Source organism: Erigeron canadensis, chromosome 3 (assembly GCF_010389155.1).
Source record: "Erigeron canadensis isolate Cc75 chromosome 3, C_canadensis_v1, whole genome shotgun sequence".
Taxonomy (NCBI): Eukaryota; Viridiplantae; Streptophyta; class Magnoliopsida; order Asterales; family Asteraceae; genus Erigeron; species Erigeron canadensis.
Genome location: NC_057763.1, coordinates 43,161,710 through 43,175,122, shown reverse-complemented (window position 1 = coordinate 43,175,122; position 13,413 = coordinate 43,161,710). Strand labels below are relative to the sequence as shown.

At 34.2% G+C, this 13,413-nt stretch overlaps 3 protein-coding genes across 3 annotated transcripts; 2 read left to right on the top strand and 1 right to left on the bottom strand.

Moving 5' to 3' along the window:
* The first annotated feature begins 3,206 nt into the window (after positions 1 to 3,206).
* On the top strand, positions 3,207 to 4,867 carry LOC122590998 (protein CURVATURE THYLAKOID 1B, chloroplastic). Its single transcript, XM_043763177.1, has 6 exons — positions 3,207 to 3,494; positions 3,686 to 3,801; positions 3,935 to 4,021; positions 4,123 to 4,185; positions 4,289 to 4,326; positions 4,612 to 4,867. Exons 1-6 carry the CDS (start codon positions 3,335 to 3,337, stop codon positions 4,667 to 4,669), a joined length of 522 nt encoding a protein of 173 aa, XP_043619112.1. The 5' UTR covers positions 3,207 to 3,334; the 3' UTR covers positions 4,670 to 4,867.
* An 80-nt stretch (positions 4,868 to 4,947) lies between these two features.
* Positions 4,948 to 5,888, bottom strand: LOC122590997 (NDR1/HIN1-like protein 12). Its single transcript, XM_043763176.1, has one exon. It carries the CDS (start codon positions 5,777 to 5,779, stop codon positions 5,111 to 5,113), a length of 669 nt encoding a protein of 222 aa, XP_043619111.1. The 5' UTR covers positions 5,780 to 5,888; the 3' UTR covers positions 4,948 to 5,110.
* A 1,532-nt stretch (positions 5,889 to 7,420) lies between these two features.
* LOC122590970 (granule-bound starch synthase 1, chloroplastic/amyloplastic) lies at positions 7,421 to 11,000 on the top strand. Its single transcript, XM_043763145.1, has 14 exons — positions 7,421 to 7,467; positions 7,572 to 7,944; positions 8,264 to 8,344; positions 8,446 to 8,544; positions 8,625 to 8,714; positions 8,805 to 8,868; positions 8,940 to 9,040; positions 9,128 to 9,237; positions 9,338 to 9,581; positions 9,674 to 9,850; positions 9,939 to 10,130; positions 10,212 to 10,298; positions 10,381 to 10,509; positions 10,611 to 11,000. The coding sequence occupies exons 2-14, from the start codon at positions 7,582 to 7,584 to the stop codon at positions 10,725 to 10,727; spliced, it is 1,854 nt and encodes a 617-aa protein (XP_043619080.1). The 5' UTR covers positions 7,421 to 7,467; positions 7,572 to 7,581; the 3' UTR covers positions 10,728 to 11,000.
* Positions 11,001 to 13,413: the final 2,413 nt, after the last annotated feature.

Genomic DNA, 13,413 nt, shown 5'->3' with positions numbered 1-13,413 from the left:
ATCATGATGTATCGGACAACCAGGAACTAGGCTTTCAAACGCGTAACGAGGAATACAAAGTGCTTCACATAGGAATATTACATCACTACGTATGGAAAACATGTATTGATAAGAAGTAATACAAAAAGCAGAAATCCAAATATATATTTATATATTATTTTAATACTTACTGAGGCGTAGATGAAGCAAAAAAAATCGATTCGGAAAGTTCTAAATCTGTATCTGTTAGCTTGCTGTTGAGATCAACAATTGGAAGAGATACACAAGTCTTGAAGAAATATTTCTTTTGGCTTGTCTGATTCAAAATTTCTTTCTCTCCAACTTTACTTCCAACTGAAATACCTTCAACATCCTTACCCTTGCCCTTTGACATTACAGATTTGCTACATTTTCTAAGGATAGGACGTGCAACATGATCTTCTTTCAGAATGTCTGATTGACCATCATCATGAACAACAACTTTACAGACATGAATATCATCTTTTGAAGATACAGATATGCAATGTCAAAATCAACATCGATATCAAAATCAGATGAATACAGCTTGTCACGCATATCGTCGTTGTCAGAAGAACCTTGATCAAATGCTAAGTCAAACTTATCCTCATTCACTTGTTTCTGCTGACGCACCTCATCACGAGTATAATTCTTATCAACAAAAACAAGGATAAAAAGATCAACCATTGCATCTTTATCTACATTTTCACACTCTTTTCGCAAAGTATTATTGTATAATTCAAGATCTTCAATCCATATCTTCTTGGCTGAATTGACAACTTCAATAACAAATTGGTTTCCGGGATACTTAGATAAACACAAATTCAGCTTAGAATAATACTGTTCATGACAGATACGTAATTTCTCATAATCTTCATTTAATGAATCTACTAAAACCTACATTAAAAATTTGTAAAAATTAATAAGTTAAATTGAAAATACATTTAATTTTTTATAATTAAATGTGAACAATTATATTACTTGTTTGTCTTCTTCATTTAAGTTGCAAGAAAATTTAGAATGATTTGAGTCAAACATTTCCTCATTAACATCGCAAACAGATTCAGAATGATTTTCTTCATTCATATCATGATTAGGGGCAGATCTTTATACTCCTCTACCTAAAAAGATGAATAATAACAAAACTTTATTTAGATAGATGATAAACGCTATAAAATTACAAAACAAACAAGTTTAAAAATAACCGTAAAAACTTAATTAAGGAAATCTTTCATTTAACAAAATTTTTTACATAGCATTACAGATGCAATGAAAGTGTAACATAAAATAAAAAGACAAATACAGATGTTTACACATATGTAAGTTATAAAAACGCTTAACTTACACATGTGTAAGTAACGAAAAGTATATTAAAAAAAAAACCACCAAAGCACTTCATTTTAAATTCTAAGTTAACATTTGGTAGTAACGGATACATTTTGATTAAAAATCAGATACTTTTTATAAAAATATACCCAATTAAAAATCGATAATTTTGAACAAGTAAATTATATATAAAAAATTTTAAAAAATACAACAACTTTAATAAATCTATCAGATCTATTGATATTTTAAACAAAGTTATAAAAAATAATATAAAAAAAATTCAATAAAAAATATAAAATGGAAAAAGAAAAACCAGTAGAAGCTTGACCTGAAGAAGACGATGAAACTGAAACCGTTGACGTTTGTTTATTTTTCTTCATATCAATCACCGTCTGATTTCGATTTGAATCCAACAATCTCTGACTTCGACCTAATAATAAAATCAATTAATAATAGAAATAACAAATAGTAAATGATTTATGAATAAATTAAAATCAAATTAGACAAAAAAATTACGAGTAGGTGGAATATGTTTCCTTTTCCCCATGTATTGATCGCAAGAACGATGAAATGGCGGCGGAAAAGCGGCGGAAAGACGAAGGAGTCAACAGCGGAGTAAAATGATTGAAGAGAGGGGAACGATATTCCAGAAACTGTGAGAAAAATGATTGAAGAAAGAAAGGAACGAATTTATATGCACACGCAAAATTACCAATATACCCTTCTCCGTGTTAATCATCTGACGCGCGAGAATTGATCTGAGCCGTCCAAAAGACCTGATCGGACGGTCCAAAACTGTCTCTTGGTACTTTTTTTTTTGGCTGTACTAAAATTAACTTTCTTCTATATATATATATATATATAGGAAAGAATTAGATTAGGGACTCCTTAAATTAGGAACCATTAAGGACATGTAACTTACACATGTGTAAGTCGTTTTGGCGGTGGTCGCCGTCGCTGGAGTATCATGGTGGTGGTGATGGTGGTTGTATAACTACTTACACTTGTGTAAGTCGTGGTGACGATGGTCGCCGTCGCCGGTGGATCATGGTGGTGGTCGGAGATGATGGTGGTTGTGGTGGTGATGGTCGGAGATGGTGAAAAATGAATGATCGAAAAGTGTCCCTAATAATCCTTAAAATAAAGAGTCTCTAATTTAATTTTTCCTTATGTATATATGACAATTTTGGGTTTGCTCGTTAGTACAAGACGGATACAAAAGTACTAGATAATTTGACTTTTGAGAAACGAACCGTAAATATAAAATAAAAACCTCAAAGATCGTCAAAAAAATTCAAATCATTGTAAGTCCACAAAATTTAACATAATTTAGAATTAATCATCATTTTGAGTGTTTAATAACACTTTGAAGAATCAAAATGTTAGAAGGAATCACAAATCATGACTAATACAACAGTGAAAAGAATAGAAAAAACATTTGGATGGTCGATAAAACCGGCCACACGTTTTACTTTATTATGAATCTATCTTTAGTGCATCTGTATCGAATTTAGACAATTGTATCTATGTATTAATGTATGGTGTTTATTATATTTTGCATTCGAATCAATGCTGTAAATTTATTGAGCTTTAAGTGTTTTTTATTTTCAAATATTTTTGTTCAAATGCTGCCCTATAACAAGACGTGTAAACACTTCAGATTTATTATGGTTTGCCTTATTACAAAACACAATATGTTAAAGTATTGTTACTACATGAGTTAAAGTGGGCATATATCTCATCTCCCCCAATCAAAAACCATAGAAACTAGTTATCCTATCCAACATAGAACACGTCAGCGCTATCTAGATTATCAAATTAAGAATGAGTGGTTGTGTCTTGCTTTCCATTTTGGATCTCCTCCAAGCTTAATTTTGTGGCAACTATGCAGACACTAAAAACATAAAAATATATCTAAAACTTGTTTGCTTTGTTGTTACAACATTTTTAGATAGTACCCAAATCAATATTCTTCTGCTAGCCAATATTATTTTTCAGTCCCCATAGTAAAATGGCAACAACCACACAATGCATGTCCACTAGCCTCATCGACAGCAAGGCTGTTCCGCGGCAATCAGCTGCCGCGGCTTCCTCACAATGTGTCACTCTCCCATCCCTCCCACCACCACCGCTTCAGCAGCAAAGCCGTGCTTGGAAGGCCACTGGATACTGTTAGTGCGACTTACTACATACTTTCATTTACTCGTAAATATATCATTAGTAACAGCATATGTCGTTGCGAACATCCAATTATAATTGGATGTTAGCAACGAACTTTCGTTCGTTACTAAATATGTATATACTTGAACAATAAAATGTACAGGTAAAGATGTTAATATATATTTATGCTGATATGTATCAGGTCGAAAGTTAGTGAGGAATGTTGCTGCCATGGCTAGTGGAGCAGAGGCACCTACTGAGGTCGCCGAGGTCGATGGCCCTGATGTTCAAGAGCTCATTAAGCCACTTCAAGAGGCGGTATAAATACAGATTCCTTCTCTTTATTATTACCAACTCTGCTTCTCTATATGTGATTATGTGAACCTATATATATATATATATATGTATAACAAGAATTCTAACCTGTGTTGCTTTGATTATATGTATATAGTGGGACAAAGTGGAAGATAAGTATGCAGTAAGTAGTCTTGTAGTATCAGGAGCGGTTTTACTTTGGGGTTCCACTGGACTTATCTCAGTATGTGATCACACTCCTTTTACTTTCATCCATGGCGCCTTTAGGACTTTCGTTTGAAATGTTGAAGTTTATATAAATTTTGTATGATTTTCGTGGACCAGGCAATAGACAGGCTTCCCCTAGTTCCAGGTGTTATGGAGCTTGTTGGAATTGGTTACACAGGGGTAAGTTCAAGCTTTTTTGTTCTGTTTTAATGCCTTGGTTACCAATAAGCACATTTGACATACTTAATCTAACTTATATACATTTCGCGGTTGCTTCTTACAGTGGTTTGCATACAAGAACCTGGTTTTCAAGCCTGATAGGTACTTCCACATTTGTATCTTTCACCCTTGATTAGTGTATGTATAAGTGTTTATAAATGGGTACAATGGATAGGATTTCCCCGTTCATGGAATCCGAGTTTTTTTAACTTAGATGTATGTAGCCTGACGGGATAATCTTTTTAACCATTTAACTACTGTGGTTCGAAAGTTTTGAACCTGAGACCTCTCCACACGTCTAACCCCTAAGCCACCTTGGTGGTAGGTTATGTACTGGTTTATATATCATACGTACCTAAACAGTTAACATGGTTTTTGGGCTTTCAGGGAAGCTTTGATAGAGAAGATTAAATGCACATACAAAGATATTATTGGGAGCAGCTGATTTGGGAACCGGAAATAGAGTGCCTTGATGATTTAAGTATCGGCCCGAGGATTTTATATCTATGTATATTTTACTTCATTTTCATTTTTCCTTTTAATTCCATAATAAACTTTTTAACGGGAGAAACCATGCGATGATGAACATCTTGTGAAGGCATCTACATGTAATTCATAAATTTCATCTTTTGCTTTGGTCAAATGTGCATATGGGTCATGGGTGTTCACCCGTCTACATGCATTCCTATGAAAGAATCCAGGCAAAAGATAACTATTGGAGTTTTAGCCCATTAGAGGCTTTTTCTTAAGGAAAAATATAGGTACTTACATATAGACTATAGTATTCAAAAACTTAAATGAAATTATAAACCTCCCTTGTCTACTTACATGATGTTTTCTTACATACTCATAGAAAAGAAAACTGAAGGTAGAATATATATATCTATCATATATCAACTTTGCACACAGAAGGCCCAAGCAAAGGAACCTGACCCATTACTCCTTTTTTGAGACCAATTACTACATCACATCCAACATACACTGATTTCCAACCTGACTTTACACCTCCATATTTCCATTTCCTTTTTCCAGTCAAAACAACCCGTAAACTCACGGGGGCCCCATTACCTCCATCACTTGCCAACCCATTAACCACCTCTGGTGACAAGGGTAACATAGGGGCCATAACCACTGTGCTATCACTTTTATGATGCAAAGGTGGTAGCATTAGTGGTGGAGTGATGGGCTGGTTTTTGTTTGACAGAAAAATCACGAGGTGGTTGTAGTAAATAGACACACGGTTGTTGGGGTTTCTGTTGACTAGAGTCAGCTGCAGGGCTGTGATGGTGGTTGGGGGAGTTGCAGTGTTGAGGTTAACAACCGCGACACCTGCAACTGTGAACTTGGGTTTATGGGGACGGTAAAGTAGCCATAACACGAGCGCGGTTATAGCTATGAGGAGAAGGATGACAACCACCACTTTGGAAATCGAACCACGGGTATCTTCAGGGGCGTAACGAGAACGTTTTTTCTGGTGTTCAACGTCTGGCAGGTCACCACCGGTGTCGGTGTGGTTGTGGTTGTGATTGTGCTTGTGCTTGTCGTCGCTCCCCATCGATCTTTAGACGGTGGTCTGTCTGGTCTGTATGTTTCGGGCTGTTGTTGTATTTGTGACTGGCATATTTAATTAAGAGGTGAAGGGGTGGAAGATGGTCGTGGCAAATAAAAACATGGGACAAGTGTAATGAAAGAATGTATGACATTGATTGCATCTATATATATCTATCTTAACAATTCATTATTAATTGATGATTATAGTTTGCAGCCTTTGTTTGTTTCTTGCTATTTGATGCAAGGGATATGCTTGAGATATTGTTAATAACTTATAACTTAATCCTTGGATAGTTAGGATCACATGTTCATCAAATAGTATGGATTATGGAGAGTAAAAATGAAAAAAGGAAAAGAAAAGAAATTACCCGGGTATTTGCTTGAAGTGACGTGCTTCAAGTCGGGTAACCCAAAGAGTGCCCTCACCGATAGCTATATGCCGACCCCACAGCCTCACCTTCAACACATCCATACATAATTACCATCAGTGAGTTCGGGCATCCTTGCTCAGAGCATGAACATGAGTACCACAATGAATAAAGCTTCGGCAACTTGATAAGGCAGTTTTTCGTAAGTTACAATCATCTACCATTATTGACTGTGGGCGAGGGAGTGAAATCGATTGCGTAAAACTTTCCGGGTAGGGTTGTTGGATCCAATTTCAAGGAATGTGAGTCAAGCCGCCACTTTGTAAATGAGGTTGTGGGCTAAATTTCCGTCTGTTTGGTAGAGTCACAGCCGGTAAGAGATTTTGGGCCGTGTTTTTGGATGGGCTTTAAGTTCAGTCTCATAATTGCCACATAAGTTATAGGTACATAATCTAAAATTTTTATCCATTTAAAGGTTTGGTTAAATTGACATGCTCGGTTTTTCAAGAATGCCTAATCTTTGAGTTATGAAAAGAAATTGAAGTTCGTAAATAGTTCACTAACATTTGTTGACATCAGTGTTCATCCATCAATAATTAAAATTGTAACAAACTCAATAAGGTTGTTGATATTGAAAAAGTAAAAAATTCACGTGATAGTCATACCCACCACCAACTTGTCATAGTCGTCATTGTCACTGCATTTCATGGTTACCATGCTACTATGTATTAACATTTGTAACCGGAGCGACGCAAGACAAGTACCTTTAATCAAATTAACCTGGCATGAAGCGACAACAATTATTCTCGTTAATGTCATAACTTGATACGGAGCAATATTCTTTTTACTTTCTGATTTAATTTTTTTTTTTCATATTTGACACAAAAATTGAAGGGTGCAGATCCAAGTTAGAGAATTATTAACGCTTAATTTAAAATCAATTGTCAAGATTTTCTCAACTTGACTAGTAACTTGGGAATCCCTCCCTACAATATAAAGGTGTACGTATTGCTCCAATAACCAAGTTGCAATAATATTCCTTCATATTCCCCTGTGTTCTAATACAACTTCATTGGGGTCTAAGTAAATGTAAACCTCAACACAATATCTGGCCTCTTGGAAGCAAAAGTCCAAACAACATGTACCAGCAACCAAACCATAAACACAATAATTTGTGGTTTTTAGCATTTTGGCATGTATTCCACGTGAATTCAGTTTCAATCACAACCACAAAAATATTAGATATACAATACATTATATAACACACTCATTTCTTTCCTTGTTATTTGCCACACTTGCTTCCTTCACTCATCCACACAAAAAGGTAGTACATTTTCCAACACATTTCCCTTTTATGCTTCATTAACTTTTGCTTATTTAACTAGTATAAATTAATCCTTTTGTGTTTGAATTTTTTACAAACACAAGTGTAGTAAACATGGCAGCTGCAACTGCAACTGCAACAGCATGGCATTGTGTGACAAAAACCAACAATGCATCAGTAGCTACTGCACTGTTATCTCCCAATAGCAGAAGATCAGATGTTAAAGGAGTTAATGAATTAAGAGTTGGCAAGACACAAATGGTCTTTCATGAAGGACTTAGAGTTGTGTATAATAATAATAGTAATAAATGGAAGGTGGTTGGTCCAAATAAAAAGGCTCAAAATGGAAATTCAAGAAAGTTGATCATATGTGGATCATGTGGCATGAACTTGGTATTTGTTGGAGCTGAAGTTGGTCCGTGGAGCAAAACCGGTGGACTTGGTGATGTCCTTGGTGGTCTTCCTCCTGCCATGGCTGTATGTTGCTTTTAACTTATACTGTTTCTTGCATTTTAACCCGTGTTTGTAATTGCTTATTTATAAGTGGTTATCTGCTAAGAAAGAAAAAAAAGAATGTACTAAAATGCTTTTTATTTTAAATTGCTTATCCCTTCTGATCTAAAGTACATAATTAGTAGTTTTTAGAAGAGTGTTTGTGAGTTGCTTATTTGCTTTTATTATAAGAATTAAAGCAGAAAATCACTTAAATAATCAAAATTTTCAAACACCCCTTTAGTTTACATGCAACAATGTTGAACTTTATCACAAATTGCAGTAGATATGTTTAAATGTATAGGCAAATGGGCATCGTGTAATGACGGTATCACCACGTTATGATCAGTACAAAGATGCCTGGGATACAGAAGTAGAGCTTGAGGTATACTAAGTACCAATTGTGTATTTATGTTCATTTCATCAAAAAAATATATAAAAAATTTACATCCTTTCGTTTTAATATACGTACACATCTACATATAGCTCAAGGCTGGAGACAGAACTGAAAAGGTGCGATTTTTCCACTGTTATAAGAGAGGTGTTGACCGCGTGTTTGTAGATCACCCAATGTTCCTTGAGAAGGTCAGGATCGACGCCCATTTTATTTGTACATTCACTTTATTTTAAGTTAGCCAGTTTTTAGTGAAATTTATGGAATTCAGGTTTGGGGAAAAACGGCTTCAAAAGTTTATGGACCTGTTGCTGGAATAGACTATCAGGACAATCAACTTAGGTTCAGCTTGTTATGCCAGGTTTATAATTTGATATGTTTTTACAAAGAATAATAATGCACTACTTCTTTAAAAATCTACTATATAGAAGCTTAATTATATCGATTCCAGGCAGCTTTGGAAGCCCCTAGGGTATTAAACCTCAATAGTAGCGAATACTTCTCAGGGCCATACGGTATGATCCATCTTATATAATCCTTTAGTTTACGAATGATAATTAAAGATGCTCTTTTTGGTTGGGTGCAGGGGAAGATGTTGTGTTCATTGCCAACGACTGGCATACCGCCCTCATTCCATGCTACTTGAAAAGCATGTATCAATCAAGAGGATTATACTCTAGTGCTAAAGTAAGCTCCTTTACCTACGTTAATTACATGCCTAATGTCTTACAAAAATCTCATTTGGTTTAACATTTGGGGTTTTATTTTATGTAGGTTGCCTTTTGTATCCACAACATAGCTTACCAAGGCAGATTTGCCTTTTCAGACTTTTCGCTCCTCAATCTTCCAGACGAATTTAAGAGCTCTTTCGATTTCATAGATGGGTAATTAATTTAATATAATACTTGTCAATTGAAATTTGGTGTGGTAATTTATGTTGTTGCTGTATATTTATCGAGTTGTGTGATTGTTGTAACTCTGCAGATATGACAAACCGGTTAAAGGAAGGAAGATCAATTGGATGAAAGCAGGAATACTGGAGTCGCATAAGATCTTAACTGTTAGCCCTTACTATGCCCAAGAGCTTATTTCCGCTCCAGACAAAGGAGTGGAATTGGACAATATCCTGCGGAAAACAACCATCCAGGGAATCGTGAATGGAATGGATGTCCAGGAATGGAGCCCCATGACCGATAAATTTACTACTGTCAAATTTGATTCTACCACTGTAAGAAATAACAGTGAGCTATATGTTTAATTTTTGGTGGATGATATGTAGTATGGCATGGCTGATAACGAGATATGTGATTTCATTTATAGGTAATGAGTGCAAAGCCGCTTATAAAAGAAGCACTGCAAGCGGAAGTTGGATTGCCTGTGGATAAGAACATCCCGGTTATAGGATTTATAGGGCGGCTTGAAGAGCAGAAAGGCTCTGATATTCTTGCTGCAGCAATCCCTGAATTCATAGGCGAGAACGTTCAGATAATAGTACTTGTAAGTTGCTATGTTTTCGTGTATTTATTTGTTTGTTTGGTGTACATACTAAATGGTTCATCATTCATAATTTATTTTGATTTTTCAGGGTACGGGTAAAAAGGTCATGGAGAAACAATTGGATGATCTGGAGATAGAATACCCCCTAAAGGCTAGAGGAGTCGCCAAGTTCAATGTGAAATTGGCTCATATGATCATAGCCGGTGCTGATTTTATAATCGTACCTAGTAGATTTGAACCTTGTGGTCTCATACAGTTGCAAGCAATGCCATATGGATGTGTATGCATAAAACCTATAAAGTTTGTCAGAGTGCTAATGCATGAATAAGTTCTTATTTCGGTCTTTAATTTGTAATGTCAGGTGCCTATTGTTGCATCGACTGGGGGGTTGGTTGACACGGTGAAAGAAGGCTATACAGGATTTCAAATGGGGGCGTTTAATGTTGAGGTAACATATATTCCCCCAAAATTAGTATATATTCCGTTTTGTAGACAATTGATTAATTTTAACAAGTAAACTATTTTTACAGTGTGAAACTGTCGATCCAGTGGATGTAACTGCAGTAGAAACAACTGTTAAAAGGGCGTTGGCAGTTTACGGTACTCCAGCATTTTCAGAGATGATTCAAAACTGTATGGCTCAAGAACTTTCATGGAAGGTTAGTTGTTGAAATGAAAAAAAAATAAAATTGTATCATTATAAAAGTAATATGTACATATTCTTACACATAATTGTCTGTCTTTTCTGAAATGTGGCCAGAAACCTGCTAAGAAATGGGAGGAGGCGCTTCTGAGTTTGGGGGTCGAAGGTAGTGAGCCTGGGATCGACGGTGAAGAGATTGCTCCTCTTGCCAAGGAAAATGTGGCTACACCTTGATCTACTAATTATTAAGCCAACATATGTTCCAGAAATTTAACATATATCTACTAGTTAATGTCCTGCTAACCTCCAAATATATATTTGACTAATAACAACATCAACCAAATGAGAGTTTGGCATGATCTCCAATCATTGTATCATAAGAGAGTTCTAAGTATGAGTTCCCCGTGTACGTGTTAGTTGTTGTATATCGTGTTCGTATGGTAATTTAGCTATATGACAAATATTCAATGTTATGATATAAATATATAATGCTTGGACTCTTGGAGATGAACCTGTGTTAAAATACACCAAATCTACATATTGTATTATGACATCTTATGATAAACAAGGATAAAAGGCAAATGGTCTTAAGACATTTGAGAGAGGATGCACCTTTTCTTGGTATTAATGAGAAAATGAAATCATATAAGAGTGGACAAAAAGTAAATGACTCTTAAAAGTTTGTTGCATATAGTGGTTCAAAGGTTTGTTTTCCTAAAAGTGTACCTTTAGAAGCCAACTACCCTATAGCTCATTAGAAAAATACACAATCTTTTATGTCATTATGTTGCCTTCATTAAAAGTTACGCCTTGCTCCACAGTAGTTTATTAAGCAATGTCTCTGGTTTTATTAAAAGAGAATGACGATTTTCGTTATAGAATGATAGTTTTGGATTTTATATGGCGATTTGACTTTTTCATTACGATTTCATTTATTTTAAATCCCAAAAAATGGGTCAAAGTTGTATGATTTGTTTCTCTAATTACAAAGGGTTCTCTAACGAGAAAGGGTGTGACCGATTTGTACTCTACGGCATAAGTTATGATGCATTTGATGAACTTAAATGTTTTTAACATACAAATTCATCATGCATATAAATTTTTTAAATATTAAAATAAAGTTAATGAACATTAAGTGTTTTGTTTGATTATTTTGAAATATAGAGTTTGATAAACGACCCTTGCTTATGCTTAGAGACCCAATTTAACAAAACCAAATTACAAAACATCATAACTATTCATCACCAATGTGACGTTAGTACAATTGGTATGGACTTTTACCTCTTGGGTGAAGTCGGGTTCAATCCTTATCAATATCTTAATACACTAACTATGGAAGACTTGTAACCGATGAACCATTATTAGTACAATATTTCCACATGGAATTAAATTTCTACTGTTGAATTCTATTCCCTTTGATTTTGACTTAAATAGATAACCTTTCTAAAAATTTATGGAGAATAACAACGAATATAACGCGACTTACCATAAATGAAACATAAAGTAAACGACATTTTGACTATGGTGGCATCTCTTTCCCAATTGCTTTTTAGTTCTAGTATTCTCAACACCAGTTTATGTAACTCATTAGTAAAAAAGGGAACTCATAAATCAGAGCTTTCAATGAGCTTCAGGTTCTATACATATATTCATGATCCCGGACCCCCACCTCTCCTATAGACACTAGAATTGGCAGTGGCGCTATACAAAGTCATCACAAAAGTTAAAGCATATGACATTTCATGTTTATATACTTTTCATTCTTTTTCTTTGAAGTTAATACATACTATAAAAAGTCATATCTCAAGAATTATATATTTTTTATGAAAGCAATTAAGTAGAATACATTTACATATATTTATAAAGTCAATTCACAAAAAAAATGAGAATCCATAACTTATCAATTAACAAGTCATTTCATATATCACTACATTCATTATATTTTAATTATAAATCTAACTCATATAAAGCCATAAGTTCAAATTCTAATCTAAAACCAAAGAAGAAATTGAGATCTCTCAATCTAGAGACAGAAACTCTCTCTCTCAGGTAGAGAAAGAGAAGCTATTCCATGAATTATACGCGTATTCTATAAAAATGATCATTTTCAATTCATACTAAAACTGAAATGTATAGTTTTTTGTTTCAACTTGAATAAGGTTGAGATTTGAAGAGGCTTTTTTTTTATTTCAAAATTAAGTAGCTCTATAACTTACATCTATACTATATTATAAAAAAAATAAAATTTCTCTTGTTTAAATTTTAAGTTTCAACATTTACTTTTCCAAAATATTTTTTATCTATTCTATATTTAACTAAAATAATTATAATACAATTTCTCTCTCCTTAAATCTCAACCAATCATTTTTTTTCTCTCTCCTCCTTAAATCATTTATTCCTCCAATTCATTAAAATTATATAGGTGTTCTTAAAATTTCATGTTCTTTCATTAGAGATGTCATTCGATATATTTTCGACGAATTTTTAAATCCGAGGGCCGAACCTGTACGGTTAAGGCATTTAGTTATCACACTATATGACCTATCACACTTTATGACCTATCACCCCCATCATCTCACCGCCGTAATGCGTGGGTACTTACTCTCGTACTAGTATTACATAAAGCTTACATAATTCGGCTATTCTACTAAAATCGTGATAATAATTTTTTTTACTGCAATCATATACACTTGACAATACAATAGTAAATATTGAGTTCAAATTTCGGGTAGAATATAAGGTAGTTATTGTATATCTGAATTTTCTTGTAATATTGGTCCCCAGTTCATTTTTACTTAACTTGTATATATTTAATATATACTTAGTTTTATCATTGAAAAAAAATTAAGTTGTTATAACTAAAAGCATAAAAAATGAAAAATATCAAAATGCACATAATGGAAAATAGTGTTTCATGTTT

Bases quoted from the DNA above. Each gene is read 5' to 3' on its own strand.
- LOC122590998 (XM_043763177.1), top strand. From the start codon at position 3,335: ATGGCAACAACCACACAATGCATGTCCACTAGCCTCATCGACAGCAAG. The intron at 3,495-3,685 runs GTTAGTGCGACT...GATATGTATCAG, and splicing joins TTGGAAGGCCACTGGATACT to GTCGAAAGTTAGTGAGGAAT. The intron at 3,802-3,934 runs GTATAAATACAG...ATATGTATATAG, and splicing joins TTAAGCCACTTCAAGAGGCG to TGGGACAAAGTGGAAGATAA.
- LOC122590997 (XM_043763176.1), bottom strand. From the start codon at position 5,779: ATGGGGAGCGACGACAAGCACAAGCACAATCACAACCACAACCACACC.
- LOC122590970 (XM_043763145.1), top strand. From the start codon at position 7,582: ATGGCAGCTGCAACTGCAACTGCAACAGCATGGCATTGTGTGACAAAA. The intron at 7,945-8,263 runs GTATGTTGCTTT...TTAAATGTATAG, and splicing joins GTCTTCCTCCTGCCATGGCT to GCAAATGGGCATCGTGTAAT. The intron at 9,238-9,337 runs GTAATTAATTTA...GTAACTCTGCAG, and splicing joins TCTTTCGATTTCATAGATGG to ATATGACAAACCGGTTAAAG.